Raw genomic sequence first — 22,388 nt, 5'->3', positions numbered from 1 at the left:
GAAACGCAAACTCTCAATTCCCGAAGTTGCGAAGTTCACGAGACGGATTGCGCGTGGTGAAATTAAACGATTGCAGACAGCATAACGCGTGCGCAACTCGTCTGAAGCCGTTTTAAGCACGGTAAGCGTTTTATGTAACAGCATCCGTGTATATAACCTGGAACGAGTAGGTAAGGATTCCTATTTCATGCGGAAGAGGGTTGTGTTCCTTCTGCATGGCGTGTGGTGTTGCTGAACGCTGAATTGGCTACAGGACACAATGTAAATACGCTGCCTACGCTGTGCATTCCCATTATGACAGCGCTTTACCGGATTAAATATGTCCATTTAAATGCGATAAACAATAGGCCAGGAATGCAGCGAGGCCGTCCGACCATTTTTGGTCACATTTGTGGCTTTATAGACTGCAGCAGTCTCTTGTGTATTGTTCGTGGCTTGTGTTTGCCTGTTGTTATGTAATAGCTGTTATCATTATCTTGTTGATCACATCGGTTATATCTAATTGAATAAAACAGTGCGCCAGTGTGGATTATATAATAAGTCTGCTTTACTGATTCTTGAGGAATGCAACGAAAAACCTGTACAAATTATGTTTATGCATTTATGTGCATTATTGTTTTGTGAACCTGTTCATTTCATGATGTATTTACCTATGCGTGGGGTTTAGGCATCCTCCATTTTCTCACAAAATGTGTTTTTCCTTGCCTGTCACTGTGTCATCATTGTCAGATACAAACACATTCTGTAAAATATGTAATATAAGTATTAACAAATCTAGCATTAGCTTGAATGAATGAATGAACTGAGACTAGCTCAACTACATTTATTGTTACCACAGTAAGATTGAAAATCTTACAATGGTGACTAAATGAATTTTCGCACATCACACATGTATTAAAATAGCTTTTTGTGGTCATTTTGTGTTTTAAATGTTTCAAATGTTGCTTGCAACACTTAAAATGAGGGAAGTGACAAAGCTGTGAAAAGGAAGAGAGGACGTTTTGAAACTTTAGACAATTCCTGTCAGGATATAGTATTAATGTTTATTTGAAAGATGCTTATTTATGTGTTTCTTGAATTGAATATATGTTTTAATCAATATGAATTATTGAGTTATGAGTCTTTGTAGACGGGTGGTTTAGGGATTATTGATAATGCAGTGTCATTAGATGTAACAAAAAGACAATCTACTAAAATGGCATATTTGTGGTAATTGATCATCTCTGGTTAATTTCAAAGTGTTAATATGTTAAAGTTATTGGATCTGTTGACTGTGTTATTGCGGTCAACAATCAAAATCAGTACAATCATTTGTACATTACTGTCTGCAGAGTGTAGGTGGAATTCTGAAATCAGTGCAATATTTGCAACAATATTAATTTATGCTATCACTGTTCATTCTGCTGAATGTGATGGCCTGTGCGAAAAGATGGTGGTAATATATATCTTTTTTCTTGTTGTGGTTATCTTTTTTGTGGGTGTTTTGTGGAGAGACAAGAGGGGGATGTGTGTTATAAGAGCAGGGGGAGCAGGGTGATCCAGTAATAGCTGGACTCTGCTTTCTCCGGAGGTTTGCAAAAAATATTATCAAAATGCTTGTGTGATATTGTCTGATTTGTATGAATGAATCAGATGTAGTGATGTGCACTTTTGATTTTTAGGAGGCTGCTGCGGACCCTGCTGCACCAGTGGATGATGGGACAGAGAGTATTGGAGATGCACCCAGTATTTCAGAGGAAATAGCAGGTTATAAACCTAATTGCTCCTTAATGCTTCTTTTGAATTAGTAGTAAGGATCAGTATTATTTTGGGAATTGGGGAAAAAAATTCAAATAAATTTGGAATTTGGTAAAATATTTTTTTTGTTTGCACTATTGTTCAAAATTTGGGGTCGTTAAGATTTTTTTATTTTATTTAAAAAAAAAAAAAATTTGTATCCAGCAAGGACACATTGAATTGACCAAAAGTGACTTTAAAGATTAAATATTTAATTGAAAATCAATTTCACAAATATTGTTCATTTGAACTCTCTATTTATCAAAGAATTCTGAAAAAAAGTGTCATGGTTTTCACAAAAATAAAAAGCAGCACAATTGTTTTCAACATTATATAATAAGAATTCTTTCTTGAGCACCAAATCAACATATTAAAATAATTTCTGAAGGATCATGTGACATTGAAGAATGTCACATGATCCTGGAATAATGACTGCTGAAAATTCAGCTTTGACATCACAAGAAAAAATGATGTTATAAAAAAATCTTAAAATAGGAAATAGGTTTTTTTTTAAGTTGTATTAATATTTCACAATATTACTGTTTTACTGGTCAAAGAAATACAGCCTTGGTGAGCATAAAAGACATAAAAACTTGTAAGAATTATACCAACCCAAAACTTTCGAACTGTAGTGTATATTGATGTGCTGCTTATAGGATCTGTTGAACGAAACGGCATTATCTCTATAGTTGTAACACCAATTTGTAGATTTTGTAATGTGAAACTGTGTTTATTTCAGGAAGCTCTTTGGAGGTGAGGTCACATGACCCTGAAACGCCAATGGTGGAGACTGTTTTGTCAGAGGAGGGTCACCAGGTCAGTGCATCACCACCGGTATGTAAAGCGCATGACATTCAGTTATCATTCTATATCACAGTATTTGTTTTGTACACTTTGTTCACATTGTGCACAAGTATGACTTGGTCTTTAAATTCAACCTGAATCTGAATTTTGCTATTTTGAAAGTGATTAAGTCTTTCATTTGTTCAGATGTACATTCATGCATGTTAAAAAAAAGAACTTAAAGCTGAATCAGATTGTAACTACAATATATATGTAAATATTTCAATCAGGTTTTAAACCTATTTTTTTCTGTTTATCTACTAATTCTACTAAAAGTGGTGCCTGTCATCTGAATTTGAAGTTCAGATTGACTTTTTCTTGATACTTAATGTCAAACTGTGTCCTTCCTAAAAGACTAAAAATTGTATGTTGTCCGATATCCAGATTTGCCAGGAAACATCTCCAAATTTCTTTGAGGAAGTGGCATCGTCTGGTCATACTGATGTTGAGCTTGATCCTGAGATCCATGCTCCTGTCATCCATGACACAATCACCAGTTGTCCCCCTGACAGTGACCCTTCGGGTGCAGTTCCCTTCGGCATCGCTACAGAATCAGCCTTTCAGTTTTCAGAGGAGTCGGTCCTTGATGAACCCACTGAAGACGACATTGCTGATATCTTCCCTGGCCAGCATGTTCCAGTCCAAGAAAGCCCGCCCCTGAACCAGAGCGCAAAATCACCTCCAGTCCCGAACCATTCAGAGAAATGAGCTCTTCTCCAGATGTCCCTGTGAGCCCCATCCCTGAAATCAGTGATTCTTCTGCAATCCCTGTGCTTGATATTCATGCTGATGTACATCCTGCACCTGAAACCCCGCCTCTGGCCCCGCCCTCTGAGACTGATACAGGATTTGGTTCTACAATAGAAAGTCCCGCCCCTGACAGCCCTTACCCTGAAACCATTGGTCGGAAATCGAAACTGAGGAGGAGGCTACTTTTGAGAAAGAAGACATAGAGCTGCCAGAGAAAATCCCAGATGTTATCAGAGAGCCGGGTATGATGTTCAGAAAAGGTTTATTAAGTATTATATGTTCCAGAAAATCTTTTTTCAGCCTATAAATGTATTTTCATTATATTTAGCCGTGGTGTATTTATATGTACACACACACACACACACACACACACACACACACACACACACACACACACAGTTTGTATTTGTGTGTAAGTAAAATAACCCAGAGTATGTATTTTAAATATAGCCATGTAATGATATATTATACTAATTATACTAATTTTATACAATGTTTTGTTTTAATGTTTGTTTTTGTGTGAGCATGTCTCTCTCTCCATTATAATTCGTGTGTGTGCATAAATAGATGCACATTATAAATATAATTATATATTATATTCAATTTATATATACTGTGTGTGTATATATATATATATATATCTTATATCATATATATATATATATATATATATATATATATATACACTATATATATATATATATATATATATATATACTATATATATATATATATATATATATAATATATATATACATATATATATATATATATATATACTGCTCATCACGCTATATATATATGTATGTGTGTGTGTAACAATTCTGACTGTAAATTATATAAATATATATTTAAATATATTTAATGTATTTGTAATATATTATGTAAAATAATGTATTATAATTATTTAGTTTTATGCATTTCAATAATGAATTTTACTGAGGTTGAGTAAATGTTACAGAGTTTTAATATATTAAACATGCATTTGAGTTTTTTTTTCTTCCACCATTACTTATATTTCTACCCAGTTTTACCATATTTCTGCTTCTCTCCTTTCTCCTTATTTCTTATACTTTTGTTCAGAATCTATTGGTGCTGAACTTCCAGTGGACACCTCGGCAGAAGATGATGGTCTGAGGCTCAGACATGTGCAACCTACCATATTGTTGAAGAGAAGCTCAGACGAGGGAGGAAGAGGAAGCAGGAGGAATTCAACCTGCCAGCGAGGAAAGAGGAGAAACGAGGTTTCTCTTTGAATCAGCTGATAGTGGGAGCTTTGGTCCTGCTCTGTGTTGGATCATTCTTTTTCTCCGGTGAGTTTTTTTGTGACATTGATACGAATCTTAAAAAATTCACAAATCTAAATTACATTCTGTAATTGGTCCTATCAAACAGATGTCATATGGACATCACACATAACATCGGTTGTGCATAATTCATATTTAGCCGATGGTTATGAGTACATGAGAAAGACCATTCATTTTCCGTTTTCAGTGGTTGCATTCATGTTGTTATACCTCCAGGTTCTGTGGTTGACCTGTCTGATGGTAGGTTCCTAGTTTGAGCTAGGTGGCAGTATATGCTTGTGTTTGAGCTGTAGATAGGAGTTGTCCTCCAGTGCTGATGGTAGAGTTTGTTCCCATCATATATATTCAAACATTAACAAATGAGTGGGGTAAAAAAGCTACATTTACCTGAGCGCAGCCTCAATCATCAGCCTGTGTCTTCACTGCGGATGCACTGCTTTACAAAGGGGCTTATCAGCTGGTTGCTTCTACATTTCCCTTTTAAAGTTGAAGTGTATGATTTCTGGGCCACATTTTGTCAAACACTCTTCCAGTGCTCAAACATGCAGGGAGCTTCCCAAACTTACACTTTTGTTCAGGCCACTCAAACAAACAGACTTCAGTCTGGTGTCACTTGGGACAAGAAATTACACACTTCATCTGTTTTTTTTTAGTTGTTTAGTTTCAGTAGTGGCTGCCTCACCCTGAAATGGCTTAATGCTGAGATTCAGCTGACATGAAGCTTTTTGTAGAGAATGCCAGGGTTACTAAATCTGATTTAGGTTTTTATGTATAAAAAAAAAAAAAAAAAAGGTTTGGTGTCATAAAGATTTTTTTCATTTTTTTTGAAAGATGTTTTAGTATTTATTAATGTGTTTATTTGATGAAAGAAAAAGTAATATTGTAAAAATATTATATTTAATAGTTTTAAATATTATTATAATTAAAAATGGTGTCATTTAAAACTATTTTCTATTTTAATATTTAAAAATGTATTCCTGTAATGGCAAAGCTGAATTTTCAGCGTCATTACTTCAGTCACATGATCAGAAATATGCTGATTTTGGTGCTTAAGAAACATTTCTCATTATTGTCATTGTTAAACAGTTGTGCTGCTTTATATTTTTGTGATTACAAAAACTGGATTGTTTGATGAATAGAAAGTTAAAAAGATGAGCATTTGAAATGGAAATCTTTTGGAACATTATAAACACCTTTATGGTCACTTTTGATAAATGAATGCATCCTTGCACAATACATTTATACATTTCTTTCAAAAAAACAAAAAAAGGATCTTACTGACCCCAAACTTTCCAGTGTGTTACAGAAAGACCTGGTTCATATATCCAGACAAAACATGCCTGTAAAAAAACAACCTAACTCCAGAAAGGTGTGGCTGCTGTTGCATAAACTACACTGACTTTTACTTGCAGTTTTTGACACTAACAGTTTTGTAATTCACTTCTTCTTGTCTTGTGAATCTCAAAGACATTAAAAATCTATTTTCTCTCCCGCAGATGATGTTTTGATGGCACAGAATAAGTGACCAGGTTTGTGCACTGCTTTATTTTTTGTCTTGCTGTGTTTTCATCATTGACATGTACAAGTTTAATTCTTCTCTGACTTTTGTCTCTGTTTCTAGGAACTTCTTGATAAACTTGCTCAAGAGAATAAAACAAATAAATATATTAGAGGCTCAGATTGAGGTTAGTGCACAGTTCCTCTATTCTCTAACTTGGACCTTATGACATAAGGTAATCTTATTGCATTAATTGAAAACTTCATATACAAAGTCATTTGGTTCTTTTTCTGTGTGAATTCAGTTTTCCCATTAAATGGCCTTGGTTGCAAAGTCTGTAGCGCATTTCGGCAAATCATTTTTCAGATGTTGAACTCTTCTTAGAATATATGGTCTTTGTCACTGATCAGTCACAGAAAGAAGAGTTGGACCGGGCTCTGAAAATGGCGGCAGATATGGCAGAGCACTGAGAAGGGTGCTCTGGAAAATGAGAACACTAAATTGAAAGAACAACTCTCTGATCTGCCTGGTTTAAAAGAAGAACTACAGACGCTGAGAGCAAGAGTTGCTGAGCTCACAAAGCTTACCGGTTTTATGATGAGAGAGTGGGAGTGGCACATGAACAGTATTTAAATTTTTTAAAACTCCAGCATCTAAATTTGGATGTATTTGGATAGGCTATGTACATTTAACAGCCAAATGATGAAACATATGAGAATGAGGGGTTGTTAGCTTTTTGTTAGCTTTTACCCTACCGTTCAAAAGTTTGTGGTCAGTAAAATATATTTTAAAAAGTAAATGAATGCTTCTATTCAGCAAGGACACTAAAGAGACACTAATGACATCTATAATGGTACTAATTATTTACATTTCAAATAAATGCTTTTATTTTGAACTTTATATTAATCAAAAAATCCTGAAGAATATATCATGTTTTTACAAAAATATCACAAAAATGTGAAGCTAATTTCAGCACTGATAATACTAAAAATGTTTCCTGAGCACCAGATCAGCATATTAGAATGATTTCTGTGATCTCACCAATCACAGTTTTTTGAATGTTTGTGTATATTTATACACACAATAAACATTACTAAACGTAAGTTTTTTTATTTATTGGTATCTGTCAATTTTGGATGTTTAATTGTGATTGCTAATGGTTTTTATTTTAGATTATCTTTCTGTCATATAACCCTGACTGGAAGTTTATCTATAAAAACGCTAATAATTTAATAAAAATGCTGAATGTGATTGTTTTTTTTTTTTTTTTTTTTTTTTTTTTTAAGTGCCTTTTATCATATATCCCATTTTCTCACTGCACATTATAATATAGTGCTTCCTGAATTCACTTGTAGTAAAAATGTCAAATATTAGTTTTACTGTTTTGTTTAGACAAGATAGTATGGAATTTTTATAATTAAACCATTTTTTTTAGAACCCTACATCAGTTGAAATGTGGAATAATATATATGGCATGTATTCTACTATTTCTTTTTCTCCTTCAATTCAAGAAGAGACCTTCCACAACAGCTCCCCGACTCTGGCCGCCTTCCACTGGTGAGCGTCTAGTCCAGAAGGAACTGAGAACACTGGGATAAAAAAGAAGAACGCTCAAGCGTCAGACAAACTCTTTTGGAGGAAAAGCCGGAAAGAGGCTGGAGGGAATGAAGAAACAGGGTCTGAGGGAGAGCTTGGTGGAGATGCAGAAGAGACTCTCGAAACAGGTGGATCAGCTGGGCAAGCGGGAAGAGTGGAAGAGGAAACACCAAGAGCACAAAGGAGAAAAGAAGGAATGGGGCAGAAAGAAAGAACATGACAGTAGTCGCTGGAAGAAGGACGAGGACAAAGGGGGAAAGAGTGGAAGCATGGTAAAGCACTTAAACAGAAAGACCATCTCAAGAAGTACAAAGAAGTCAGTGGGACCAGCAAGAGAGATGAGAGAAGGCAAGAGAGAGAAAGGAGACAGAAGGAAAAAAACCTTGGAAGGCCAAACTTCCACAGCATCATCACCCACACCACCACCAGGAGCAGGGTAGACTTCTGGACACACACAACACCAAGAAGAGCAAGCTCAGGAGGAACACCGACGTCCTGCTGAACGCTGCCATGGCACATCCAACTGCGCTGATGCAGAGGGACTTGTTCCAGTAAACTTGTAGAGTTTCAGGACCTTCTGAGGTCTACCTACCTAACACACTAGATGGTGTTCCACAGGAAAGCAAGGAGTCTCTCAGCCGCCTCACTGCTCAGTTCTTCAGCGGTGGTGTTTTTTGCTCACGACAGAATGCTCTTCAGCGCGTTTGCAGAGGATGTTGCAGATATCCTGGAAGATCTGGCAGATGGTTTAGAAGACAAACAGCATGACAACGATTCCCTCGAAGAAGAGATGGAGGAGTTTGAAAAAGAGGCTCTGCTACAGTTTGCCGCCCCTTCGGCATAATTAGTGCTGCCTCCCACCACAGAAACTCGGATGAATGGATGGAAAAATACACAAAGTGAAGGAAAGCAAAAAGAAACAATCGTACCTGTTACTTTCCTCGGTCTTTACGGACTGTAGATGTAGTTTAATGCCTTGTGTGTGAGGAGTTTTCTTGTCATTAGTGAAGTCCCACATGTGCGTTGGGTGTTTTGTTGTAAGCTACCTCCGTTAGTCCTGTTCTTCAACGCCAAACCTTTGACTCTTGCTTGCTGTGTAAAGTGTCAGTCATCTTAAGCATTAAGTGTTGCCACATGAGTGAAACTGCTTCACTTGCAGATGGATCAATCACCTAGTACATAAGGAGTTGTGAACCAGATTAAGACTAAACTGGGGTAAGTGCAATGAGATTGGTGGAGAATGTCCCTTTATATAGTTGTCTGAACGCCCAAAATTTACTTTAAAAAACGAAGTAGAATGTCAGAACTTTTTTTAGTAGATTTTTTTTTATTTAATCTTTATTATTAAAACCCTGGTTTCTTGGCACCTACCCCATGATTTTTGCTTACTTAGCTGGTTGTCAAAATGGTTCCTTTTAAGTTTTGTTTTCACCTGAGGTTTTAGAGGTCATTGTAAACGTTCGGGTTTCTGCCCCCAACTCAAGTTCTGCTCACACTTAATGAAAGTACAAAAAAAGTAAAATCTTTGAATGTTTTTTTTTTTTCCCTCTATGAATTTGATATGTTAGCTTATGTGCCTTTACTAGTGAGCAACAGAATGATGGTACTGAAATCAACTCACTCAAAACCACATTGAGGAATGAAAAATAGAGAAGGTTTCAGTAATGGTTTTGTTTGCACTGTGGTGATGGTGGACCATTTATTTATATCCTCTTTCTATCTTAGGAAAAACAGCCATTGTAGTGAAATCATCAATATCATTTGATTACAGCTGTGCTATTGTTTTGTTGCACTCTTTTGGGATGAAAACTATTGAATTAAGCCCTTTTCTTGTCTAATTTGTAAATATGAAGAAAAAGTATTTAATAGAACTTCATAGTTTAAGTTATAATATGGCGCAATGCTATAGTAATATGAAAGACAATTTAATACCGTTTCAAAAGAAAGGTAATATACAAGACCAAATGCCACAATGTATCAATATGAACAATTTTTTGATGATTATTAAAATGATGTACCATTGCAATGAGCAGAACTACTCCTTATTGAGATTTATTTTACAACTGACACATCAGAAATGGGTGATCCTTGAGGATGTCTAGTCTCATTTAGTCAATACCTTGACAATTTTTGTTTCATATTCTGTATAAAAGCTCATTCAGTTCTGACCTCTAAAACTGATCTGCAAGAGACATATCGTGAGGTCTTTGTATTGTTCCAGCATGTCAGTTGATGCTGAGTAAGTTTTGACAGCGTTATCAGATGAATTTTTCCTGATGACAGCTGTTTGGATTGACGACATTTAGGAAACCTGATAGGTGTAGAGTAATCCACCTTCATGTGTTAGGTTACGCTTTGAAATAATCACAAACAAACATAAATAGTACATTTTCTCAGTACCGAAAACCACAATGTGGGGTTAATACCATTAATCTGCCAAATATACTGCATATTTTGTCTGGATTACTATAAATGCAGTGTGTGTTGTGTGTGTGGTGTGTGTAAGCGACCCTAAACTACATTGCTATGGTAACATTGAAGCAGGAGATGATAACATCTTGTGGAAATAGAGCAGTGGGCGTGATTTTGATTTTCTGCTGAGTTTGACCGTCAGACGAAGAGAATATAAGGTGAGATGTGGTCATTTACACTCCACTCCAGTCAAAACATAATTCCTTGGCTCAGGTAAGCACATGATACTATTGTTTTCTATTGAATCTCTTTTTTGGTTTGCATGTACCTTTTTGACTTTTAACTCATGGTTCAACCAAAAATGAATATTCTGTCGTTATTTACTTACTCTGTTTTTCATCTTTTTGGCATCTAACAACAAAAAATGACCAGAGCATCCACTACTTTTTTCCATACAATGACAGTAAATGGCGATCACGTGTTCTTGGTCCTCATCCACTTTCACTGTATATGGAAAAAAGAAGCTTAGACATTCTGTTAAATAGCTCTAAGTCATATGGATTTGGAGCATGATGGTTATAAGTAAACGGATCAGAATCTTCATTTCTGAAGACTAACCTGTCAATTACTTTTTTTTTAAAATTTTCTAGCCACCTAACTATCCCACTCCCAAAATCATGGAATCTGCCCTTAAACGTGCTCGTCTCCCAGTTCAAGACTTACGCAAGCGAAAGATGACTCTAAGAACACTCTGAGCAAAGAAGAGTTTCAGAGCCTGGTCACCTCCCAGCTACCAAACTTTGTAAAGGTAAGCCTTTTGAGTTATTACAGTAAGGTTTGTCCACTTCATATCTATATTCCACAATTCAGGTCTACGTACTTAAATATAAAGGTCCATTTAGAACCCATTTAGTTGTTTAGAAAATCATCTGAAGAAACTATAATGTAATGTTAAGAACTTTTTTTTAAATCTCCACAGAACTATAAAACCAACTCAAAATGGTTCTTAATAAGAAGAGGAGTGTCTGCTGACTCTCAGGTGCTGCAAAGAACCTCTATTTTTAAGAGCTTACAGCTACAATAAATGGTTATTTTCTACAGTATGCTAAACTTTATTATAGAATTTACTGTATAATTTTTTTATTGTTTTTTTTTTTATCTGTGACCTTTAATCACAATATTTAGAAAAGTAAATTAAAGATTGTTTAAATAAATAAATAAATAAATAATGGTCTTCATTCCAGTGCTTAATTAGTAATGTGTTCTGAGAAAAATGAACCAAAATGGATAAGAATGCTGAATTTTTTAAAATAATTATTTTATAGAATTATTTTACAGTTGTTTTTACATCTGTGACCTAAAATCCCATTATTTAAACAATGAAATTAAAGATCATTTTAATGAATAATAAATAATGGCCTTAATGGCAGTGTTTGTTTAGTACGCTATATCTGTTTTCTGGGAAGAATGAATCCAAAAGGATAAGAGCACCATTTCAGAGGTCTGGTGTGAGTTATTAGTTAACCACATCCCAGTCCTCTAAAGAATTCCTTGTGAGTCACGTGTTTGTGATTTTGTAGAGGAAATTACACAAATCCTTCCTATGCTAAAACTCTCAAGTCAGAGACAGACCTTATACTGCTAGTGAGTATGAAAACACACTGGCTGCTTTCAGCATGTTTACATCCGAACCGGATCACTAAAAGCTGGATACAATAGAAAAATGCCACATCAGAGCATTTTCTGTTTGGCCCATCCAGAACAGGAACTCCCCCCTAAACCAATAGGTCAGCAGAAAAGAATGCGCAGTACCACTGACAACCACTAGATAGAGACACTATCACTGCAAGTGCATATAAATGCCTGTCCATCTTGTCTTCTCCCACAGAATGCCTCTGACCCAGCCACCGTTGATCAGCTCATGAAGTCATTGGACGAGAATAACGACGGCGAGCTGACGTTCCTGGAGTTCTGGAAGCTGATTGGCAGCGTGGCGAACCAACATGGCGGCTTTAGCCAATAAAGAAACCTGACGTATTAGTCAACTTCAAGAAAATGACTTTAATTTTACCTTGTGACTTTCTTATGTAATTATAACAATCTTCAGGTAATGATTGTCCAAAGCAGTTGACGGCAAATAAAATAAAGCGTTGTTTTATTCTCTAGGTAATCTTGCCTTGCCTCTTTATTGAGCATGTCATATAAGATTCTCTACACACCCTCCCCAATCTCTCCCATTCTTTTGTGTAGACAATATAACGCATCTGATTTAATAGCATCATTTTATGGTAACCCAACACCACCCTGAGGCCATCGACTATCCGATTGCACCGCGTCTTAGTTTTAGATCTTAACAATTTCACCTCCAGACATGCAGTCAGTTACGAGACATCCTTATTGACATATTCAATCTCCCACACAATATGAAGTAGGTGCAGACAGTTTGCTTTGCTTACAGGTGTGGCTTGGGGGAAGGGAGTTGGTCTCTTTTGGATAATAAGGGAGATTTAGATCTTATTTGCAAGTGCAAATATATTAAACCGAACACAAAAACTCAGAAGAATTTTGAATTGCCTAGAGAGCATTGGTTATTGATGTTAAATCACCTGAAAACATGCATTGAGATTTTCATTTTAAAACCCATCATACTGGTTTGATGAGGTGGCAGCAGGGGTCAGAGAGTTTAAAAACCTTGCTGAACCAGTCACAGTTCCTGTGGGGTGTCTACAAAAACAGTTTTAACAAAAACAAAAATATATTTAAGATCAAGTAATAGGTAAACTTTGTAGCATAATCAGAGCTGTGAGGCATGACCATAGTCCACACAAAGTGACAAGTCAATACAAACCACTTTATATAGGCGGTGCCTCTTGTAAACACAGATGATCACAGTAAAGCACAGGCACTGGGTTATGATTCATTAGCCTATATGTCTCCCCTGAGGCCTGTTGAAGGCTGTCTGAAGATTCATCGCAATGCAAGGCATTCCTATTAGCAAGAATTCTGACGAAACTCATTCCTAGGGCATTAAAATAAATAAAGCACTGTCAATATTGCATGTTTAGTGCATACCAGTGTCACAATTTTACTTTTTCAAATTTATGAGGGGCTATTATTTGCCTCCTGGAATTCATTTTCAGACTTATTTTCTAACCATAGATAAATATCTAAAGTGTCATTTTTATGACACACACTTTAATTGATTAATAAATATTCAAAAGCATTATCAAAAACACAATCAGTGTAGTTTTATTAGAAAACTAAAGAAATGATTGGTCGCCTCTATCTCTTTCACATTATGGAAGATTTGTATCCAGCTAACCTCTCTCTCTCTCTCTCTCTGTGTGTGTGTGTGTGTGTGTAGGGGTTAATTTATTTAAGCTACCAGCTAGAAACCACCTACCATGTTTCAGAGGCACTTAATTCATCACTATATACGACTGTAATACTTTCAAATATATACAACGTTGTAAACCGGTAAAACAATTATACCCCGAGGACTGGTTAATTTTTGACACTCGTGCAAACATTGTGCAGGTAAGGGTTAAAGTTTTCGTACTTCCCACTAAAGCCCCAGACAAAACTCACCGTCCACTGCCATGATTCCCAGTGGGTTTTCTGGTGTGAAACTACCAGAAGTCATTACTGTTGATTTTACAGCAGTAGAAAACATTAGAAACATCGACTTTTTAAACATGTCAATACTCAAATGTCCTGTTTAAAGTAGCCAAATAAGTTCGTCCCCTAGTTCCCCTCCTCCAGGTACACGCCCTTTCATTTGTCAGAGTCAGGGGCACAAAAAAAACCTTTAACGAGAAAGAAAAAAAATCACGGAAGAGATTCGGCAGCGGTTCGAGTCTGACAAGTTTTTTTTTCTTTTTTTCTTTTGAGGTAGGGAAGAAAAGGGAAAGGAAAAAGGAGGTTTAACTGCAGCTACTGCGAACTCAATCCGTGCTGTCCCCATTTTAGGGTAAGTGCTCTAAAATACGATTCTTTCACCTTGTAGGCCTATTTAAACACAAAACTTTGTAGTTTTGAACATGTAAGAGTTTTCGTAGGGTGTCAACGCCACGTTTTAGGAACACCCTTCGACCATCCTCAGCCGGATGAATCTGAAAACATCCCTCGCTTTTGCACAGTTAATACGTCTTCTTTTATGAATATACCGAACTATATATTGGTAAATATAACGTTACTAATGTGGTTTGACGCGTTGTTAATGGGGACGTTTTAATTAGAGTGCAAGCGGGAACAATTACAATGTCCTTGATGGAAAACTTCTGTGGGTGCTTCTGTTGAATAGCATTGACATTTTAAACTTATCTTAAATTGAATATAATCTTTTAAGATTATTGTTAAATTTACGTTATTTAAAAAGTATCTTAAATTGAATATAATCTTTTAAGATTACTGTGTTTACGTTATTTTAATATTTTTTTTAAAAATATATAAATAATAATAAATATAATATATAGAAAAGAAAACAAATAGGCTATATATATATATATATAAATATATAAATCATACATATTAGGATTAAAAAAATGCTTAATGTTTATATATATATATATATATATATATATATATATATATATATATATATATATATATATATATATATATATAGTCGAGTCGCTTGCCAGAAAAGAGAGACGTTTGACAAAAAAAGGGTGTTTTATCCACGCGTGATTTCAGGGTGAAGAAAATAAGAACTCCCTCGAGATTGTTCCCCACGAGTTTTTATGCAGAGTTGTTCCCGTGTGAATTTTTAATGGCGCACGCGAGCGGTGGGTATTGTCATTACTGCGATAGAGCGCGCGCGTATCACGTTCGCCAGTTTGGAAACGCAAACCTTTCGATCTCTTTTGCGCATTGGAGAGAAACGGTAGGGTGCACGCTGTTGAACTACATAAGTCTGTGTCCCCTTCTCTCTTTTTTTGACTTTGTTTGCACGGATTTATTTATTCATTTCGCCCAGGAACAGAACAAGGTCGTGTCTATTTTGGAGAGTCATTCAAGTAATGGAAGATCTCTCTTCATTGCTTATTATTAACCCAGCCACGTGCTGTCTGTCTGAGGGAGTTTTGGTTAAAGCTGGAGACTGTCTAGGGTAGCAAGCACGGAATTGCCAGGTGACAGGTCAGGGGCCAAAGACATCAATAATTCATACGACTTCAGACTGGCACTGGATAGGGTAGAGACCCAGGGTTGAAAGAGTCAACCGCATCAATGTACGGTGCCTATAGTCACTAGAAATATGATTGTGGAGACAAGGTGTGTAAGACTTGTGACACCAACACAGCATTGACTTAAACAGAGCAGCAGCCCTTTGATCTAGGGCACATGTAGACAAACTGTGGATAAGGGCTGACTGTATCTGGACTGTACAGTAGGGGCTGTGTCTCAAACCTATACAGTATTGTGCCGCCTACCTAGATGTTCCTATTCAGTTAGGATGATATTTTCTGTGTACACACGTGCTGGTGCAGTAAACTGTGAGTCAATAGGTCTTAGAAGAAATCTGTTTATGATAATGCTGTCTAGGTAGGCAGCTCACTAAGTTTTAAAACACAGCCTATATAAAAACTCACTTGTATCATGTATGTTTTAAAACTAGGCCAATATTTGTATGACTTGTTTCAGGCATCTTTACTAGTTAAAACTATTATTTGTTTAGGTTACACCAACAAAAGTCAATTTTAAGGGTCAAATCAGGTACAATAGCACCTAAAGGTAACGACTGTGTTTACACTTATTTTATTATTTTACATTTTCTTTTTGGTTAGAGTATGTGAGAACCAGATTTTATACATGTTTAAAACTTGTGTATTCTTTAATCTAAAGTTTAAATATAATATTTGGCATATGTTTTTTTTTCTTTATAGTATTAGACGCTTTTGTAGCTTTTCAAAGTTGGTTTCAAACAGCAATTGTTCTAGTTAAAAACCATCTTCAGGTATATATGTACAGCATTTTGGGGTTTCCTAAAAACAAAGGTTCTTTATTGTCATCTACGTTTCCATCAGGAACATCCATGGAACCTTTGCATTCAGAAGGTTCTTTATTATGGAAAAAAGGTTCTTCAGCTGATTAAAATGTTTTTCACACTAAGAAAAACCTAAGAAGAACCCCCTTCATTTCTGATGCCCAAAAATGAGGTCTAGAAAGGCAGTCTGCTAGATTTTGAGACATAGTCATTGATTTACCCGAATGAAGATGGTGTGCGAGTATGTAGGAAGCATAATATAGCTTATTGCTGCATTGTCACATTATTAGCTGAGTGTCTGTGTTCCAAGGAAGTAGAAAACTACCTTCTCACTTTCAAACACCCTATGAAACCAGAAACTTTAATATGCGTACTGCGTCATCTCAGTATCTCCTTCTCTCTCTCATTAAATTAGGCTAATGGTCATGTTTCTTAATTGCTTACTACCTGTCGACGTGGTTATTACTGCTGATAAGAGGAAACTCTGTGTATTTACGTCAGCTAATTTGGCGGCATCAGAAACCATCTCGGATGACAAACACACCTACACAGATTTTGACCAGCAATAACAGCTCAGAGGGCTTTTTTGGTGACCGCTGGATGTCACTGTTTTTTGTACGTCTTTGTTTGTACAGCTATGCAAATTATAAGGTGCAGTCCCCATCTAACAAACAAGCTGTAACTTTCTGGTTAAGTGTGAATGACTTTCGTAAAGAGCAATGATTGGAATTCAAAGGATGACAAACCCTCAGTTGTGTCTCTGTTGTTCAAGATTTTATCAATGAAATGTACCTTTTGTTGAATGCACACTAGAAAACACTGGTTGCTTGAATCCATTCTGCTGTTATATAACCGGATCATTTTATACGTTTGGCAGCTTTACAGATTTTTCAGGAAATATTTATTAATGTAGTATTTAGAATGATATTGAATTAGGTTTTATTTTTATATTTAAATTTTCAGTGTTATTGTATTTGTTTTGTTTGGGTATTTTTAAGTTTTAGTATCAAGCATTTTTTATTTATTTTTTTATATATGGCTATAATTTAATTTCAGTTTAGTTTTAGTCATTTAACTACCTTAACGCTTATTTATATAATTCTTAATTTTTTTAAAGTTTTTTTTTTCATCAAATATTTATTAATATAGTATTTATTAATGATTGCAGTTTGCTTTTTTAATATTTATTTTAATATTTACTGTTTTCATTTTAGTTTTCTTTAAAGTTTTAAAAAAAATAAATTTCTATATTGCTTTTTAGTAATATTACTGCTTACATTTATTTCAGTTAGTTCCCAAGAAAAATGTTTTTACAATTTTTTTTTTAAATTTTATCAAATATTTATATTTAATTATATTTCAGCTTCATTTGAAAAATAGATTTTTAATAGTTTTAGTTATCAATAAAAACACTGCTACTGATGTCTTAATGCCGCTGCGTTTTCGGAAATGATCCTCTTTTTTTCAAAATCGAATCTTCATCTTCATGCCGAACATAGCTGAGTGATGAACCTCATCAAAAAAATCTGAGTAATGCCATTCATTAATGAGGCAAGGCGACTGGCTATTGGCATTTCCTTCGAAACTTTGACCAATCAGTAAAAAATTTTGTAGTGGAATGCAAGAGAGAGTGAACGTGTGCCTGCACTGGTGAAATCTTATATGTGACAAAGGAGAAGCAATGCTGGTCAAGAAAGAAAGGGGAAAGCAGGACTGAATTCTTTACATTGAAAGAGGTGTGAAGAGCAAGAGGGACAAACTAGCCTACAGAACTAAAAAAAAAAGAGTGAGTGAGGAAAGAAGGGATGTTTGAGCTGTTGGTAATCCCTTGAGAAACATGAAGCCGCTGTGTGGTTTGGTCATCAGTAGATCAGATGACCTATCAAAGATCAGGACAGCCACTGGCGACTTGCCTCTTTCTTCTCTCTTCCCTTATCTGCAATTGACTTTCATTTCTAACCCCCAAGATTTCCATTCTCCACACCCTAGCAGACTTTCAGCTACTGTACACTTAGCAAATGGACTCAGTAGAGTGTTGGGCTTACTCTTTATGAGGAAATGTCCTGAAGCTTCTAATCATCCCACTTCAGCTTAGGGTTAGGGTTTGTTTAAAGTATTAAACTTAAATCAGACTTTTGACTTTCGCCTGGCAAATGAAAAAAACAAATGAAAGGGATTTATTTATTCATGCATTGATTGACTGATTGTCATTTAGATTACACTGTAAAGAAATTCTGTAAATTTACGGTAAAAAAATGGCAGTTGTGATTGCCAAATTTTTACCATAAAAAGACAGTAGCAACATTTTAGGTTTTATGGTTTTAACTTAAATTTACATTTAAATACCATCATTGCATTTACTGATCAAATGTTGATATACCAATCTATTGAAGTACTGAAATCTGTTTTGTACCTTTGTAATACATTGATAACCACCAAAAGGTGGTGATGAGAAAGTCACAGGATAAACCAAAGCCCATCACAAGTAGCTTTTAAATATTAACATATATAGAAGGTGCACAGTGTCCTTCACACAAACACTAAACACCATCATGGTAACACATGAAACTGAAATAATGCAATAAACATTATTTTAACAACATTAGATGTAACATACAATCCTAAAGTACAAAACTGATAAGTAAAAACTAAGAAGAAATATTTATTTCAACAAAAACATCAAATTTGGGGATTGTAGGGAACTCTGGGAATGTCAGTTTACGGTGGTTCACTGCAAATTATACATTCTTTTTCACTTCCAAAAACGGTATACTACCGTAAAATTAGCTACATGTAATGTCCAATACAGTTTTCAACATATATACCGGTAGTAGGGGAACTATTTTACAAATTTTTACAATCTTTTACCGTTAAATTCATGGTCTTTTTTTACAATGTAGTATTATCAAAGCTCATTTACCTTTACTCTATAAAAACAAATATTTTCATAATATTATGAATTATCAATATTTTAATTTTCATCTTGCCATCACAAAAAATAAATTAATCTTAAATGATAGTAAAATAAATAAATGTGAAATTCTAATTATATTTGCAGTATTTTGATAAAATAAATAACATAAGAGATTTCTTTCAAAAACAATAAAAATCCTACTGACATTTTGAACGCTAGTGTAAATTAAAAAAAATATATATAGTATTTCACATTTTCCATGATGTGCATTATAATGTTGCGATGCCTTAATTTACTTGTAGACTTTAAAATGATTGTTAGTTTTTAGTGTTTATCTACAATTTATTTAAAAAAAATAGTGTAGAATTTTTAATATTTGTAATTTATCATCCATCAGCTGTAATTTTAATATCTGTGCAACCCAAATGTCAGTTGTATAGTAAATGTTTCTCTTTTTTCATCTTCTTGTAGAGCGAAAGCAAAGATGGAGGCAGCTATTAAAACCGTGGTGAGTGTGTTCCTGAAGTCATCCAAGGGCAAGGAAAACCTAGGAGGGAAGGAGTTCCAGAGCCTCGTGAAGAGCCAGCTCAAAAATATTCTGACGGTTAGAAGCTGCCTTTTGTTAAATCTAGCAACACTTTATTTGATATTCATTCATCATTCAGTTTCCATATTCGTCAAGGATCTTTCAGTACACTCGTTTTTTCCATGGCTACAGGTTGGCCCTGGTCTATTTCTTTTTCGAGTAGTTCCTTATTATCTGGACTTTGATGAGCTGAGCAGAAACCACAAACTTGTGTCCAAATAGTCATTTACCATGAAGAATGCTGCTGTGTTATTTGCTCCGGTGCCACATTAAATTACAGAGGAAAACTTTTAGTGGTGCTCGTTCATCTCACACTGTTTGGGCTGCTGACATGAATGATATCTCAAATCGTGCAGTTTCTTGCAATACTTTTGCCTGGCAGACCATAACCGGGTCTGTAAACTTGCTTTAGATTTACATATTTAAACAGCTGAATCATAGAGGACAGCATGGTAAAAACCACTTAAAAAGACCTAAACATTGTGATGGCAGGTTATTCATGAGCAAAAACCACTGATTAACATGTGAGGAACTTTGTGTTTAGGGCACAGAGGACAATGAGGCAGTAAAAAACATGCGTCAACAGCTTGACAACAACGAGGATGGGAAGGTCAGCTTCCAGGAGTATATGAATCTGATTGGCTATCTGGCTCAGTCTGTCAGCGAGCAGCGTTCTTTGGAAAAAGAAACACAACCAGAGAGTTCAACCCAGGAGACGCGGGCTGAGGCGGCAGCCACTGCACAGGCAGAGCCACAGGCGGCAAAGGAGGTGGAGAAAGAAGACGAGCCAGTGACCGAGGAGGCAGCGGCCGAAGAGCAGAAGCCAGAGGAAGAGAAAAAAACAGATATGGAACAGGAAGGGGTGAAAGTTGAAGAGAATAAATCTGAAGAGAAGAATAAAACAGAGGAAGCATCATAGGAGCTTGAGGAAGTGGAGATTGTCGCATCTCAAATGCTTCTGTGTTTGTTTTGTTCGTCATTTCCATTATTGTGATATTTTAATACAAAGGCTGTTTATGAAACCTGGCCAATCCACTACAAATCTTTTTTACTACAAAGAGCCTTAGCCCTCTCATTACAGTTTTTTTTTTTCTTTTTTACAATGGCTAGGACGCATTTCTCAATACTTTTCAAAACTCTCCTTACCAACGTTCAGCTTGGCACTTCGTAAATTTCATATCCAAAATGCACTAAAAACAACAAAACACTTAAAATCATTACACTAGTAAAGGTTGTTGCTCAACAAACACCCTTTAGGGCTTTTTACAATTGAAATAGTTAACCCTGAATCATTCTGTAAGCGTTCTTATTTGCGGTGTCAGTGTCACTGAATGAATGAACACAGAACGCGACCTGTTTACACAACGGCTCTAGCATTATTCCATCTAGGTTATTCCAGTTTAAGGGGCACAAACCCTCATATATTACGAGTGTGAAATGTACCATTACCCAGGGCTAAAAACGCGGTTTAAAACGACTTTAACCCGAGGTTAACCGCAGTGTAAAAAGCCCTTTTGTCACTTAGAACGACCTTAAAACCAACACCAACAAGAGATGTAGCATTTTTTCTCTTTTCCTATGTAAAATTACTTTACAAACAAGAATGACATCTCTTTACTGTTTAGAATTTACTGCAGTAGGCTATATGTTAACCATGTTAACATTACAGTATAACATAAGTTTTGTAGATGAATAAAATGAAAGACTGATTATGTGCTTAGCTAGGCTACCTTATTGTTTTGATAGTATCTCATTTTTAAGATTTGGAATATATTTAAATATACAGTAATATTACTCTAGAAGTGTAGCAAATTGCTGTCTTTCTTTGTTGTATTATATCAAGTTTTGAACTCGAGTTTAAAAGTTTTGAAAAAAGTATGTTAATGTGCAAATTGACCTTTAGGTACATTGAATTTTGGTGATGGTTGTGTTTGTGTAAGAAAATAGTTAATGCAATATGAGAGATGTTTAGTCATTAAATGCATGTTGTGCAAAAGCAATGGAAAATGATCTGCAGTTTAGTCCACATAGACTGCTGTCGTTTTCAATGTGAAGAAAAAGTGACCTGTTGAGAAATGGGTCCTAGCAATTGTAAAAAAAACTGTAATACTAATTTCTGTTTGTATGCACATCAATTCATGCCTGTGATTTATTATGTACTAGCCGCAAATGTGACAAATGGCCAAAGAGGTGCAATAACTAATCACTATGTCCTTTTGTTTGAGCCAGATTTGTTGTAAGGGTACTGCAACCACTGTGTCCCCTCCAATATCTCTACAAAACAACAATTTTTATTGCATAAATGTTTAAAAAAAGACATCATTTTTAAGAGTCCATTATGTTTACTTTTTGTTTGTGCCACCTCCTAAGGACAGGGTTACTTAGTCGACTCCGGTGCTAGTCGTAAATGTACTATGTATTTTCCAGTGTTGCAGAAGCATAAAAAGAGCAAATTTTTCACCTCTCTTTTGTTTGATGAAATGCCAATCTGCAGGAATTTAACATACTGCATCACCATTTAAATGTGGGACTTGCATTTGTGGCGCACATGGGAACGCAGTGCAGTCCACATACTTTGTTGTTCACATTTCTGGGCCTTGTTTGCATGAGAATAAACAAATTTGCTTTTGAATAATGTAGTTTTATGGCATATACTTGGATCTAACTCTCTCTGACACCCTCCATTAGCTGGTCTTTCTTTTAGACTTTCACATGCTGTC

General features: G+C 35.5%; 2 protein-coding genes, 1 long non-coding RNA gene and 1 pseudogene across 3 annotated transcripts; 3 read left to right on the top strand and 1 right to left on the bottom strand.

Moving 5' to 3' along the window:
- Window positions 1-1,537: 1,537 nt before the first annotated feature.
- LOC122144671 lies at window positions 1,538-8,979 on the top strand (annotated as a pseudogene).
- A 1,927-nt stretch (window positions 8,980-10,906) lies between these two features.
- Window positions 10,907-12,347, top strand: LOC122144670 (protein S100-A11-like; the record flags this gene model as incomplete). Its single annotated transcript, XM_042755795.1, has 3 exons — window positions 10,907-10,990; window positions 11,162-11,221; window positions 12,071-12,347. Coding segments are annotated over 3 exons (279 nt in total), but the record flags the coding sequence as incomplete, so codon positions are not given.
- Window positions 12,348-12,822: 475 nt separating this feature from the next.
- Window positions 12,823-13,899, bottom strand: LOC122144683. Its single transcript, XR_006159814.1, has 3 exons — window positions 13,771-13,899; window positions 13,031-13,201; window positions 12,823-12,906 (listed from the first exon to the last, which is right to left on the bottom strand). It is a non-coding gene; the product is annotated as an uncharacterized LOC122144683 (long non-coding RNA).
- Window positions 13,801-22,307, top strand: LOC109093896 (protein S100-A16-like). Its single transcript, XM_042755818.1, has 4 exons — window positions 13,801-13,944; window positions 14,078-14,152; window positions 19,554-19,686; window positions 20,213-22,307. Exons 3-4 carry the CDS (start codon window positions 19,567-19,569, stop codon window positions 20,585-20,587), a joined length of 495 nt encoding a protein of 164 aa, XP_042611752.1. The 5' UTR covers window positions 13,801-13,944; window positions 14,078-14,152; window positions 19,554-19,566; the 3' UTR covers window positions 20,588-22,307.
- The last annotated feature ends 81 nt before the right edge of the window (window positions 22,308-22,388 follow it).

Source organism: Cyprinus carpio, unplaced genomic scaffold, assembly GCF_018340385.1.
Source record: "Cyprinus carpio isolate SPL01 unplaced genomic scaffold, ASM1834038v1 S000006749, whole genome shotgun sequence".
NCBI classification, from domain to species: domain Eukaryota; kingdom Metazoa; phylum Chordata; class Actinopteri; order Cypriniformes; family Cyprinidae; genus Cyprinus; species Cyprinus carpio.
This window is presented reverse-complemented; position numbering and strand designations above follow the sequence as displayed.

Coding starts and splice junctions, on each gene's coding strand:
- LOC109093896 (XM_042755818.1), top strand. CDS start 19,567: ATGGAGGCAGCTATTAAAACCGTGGTGAGTGTGTTCCTGAAGTCATCC. Junction 19,687..20,212: donor AGCTCAAAAATATTCTGACG/GTTAGAAGCTGC, acceptor CTTTGTGTTTAG/GGCACAGAGGACAATGAGGC.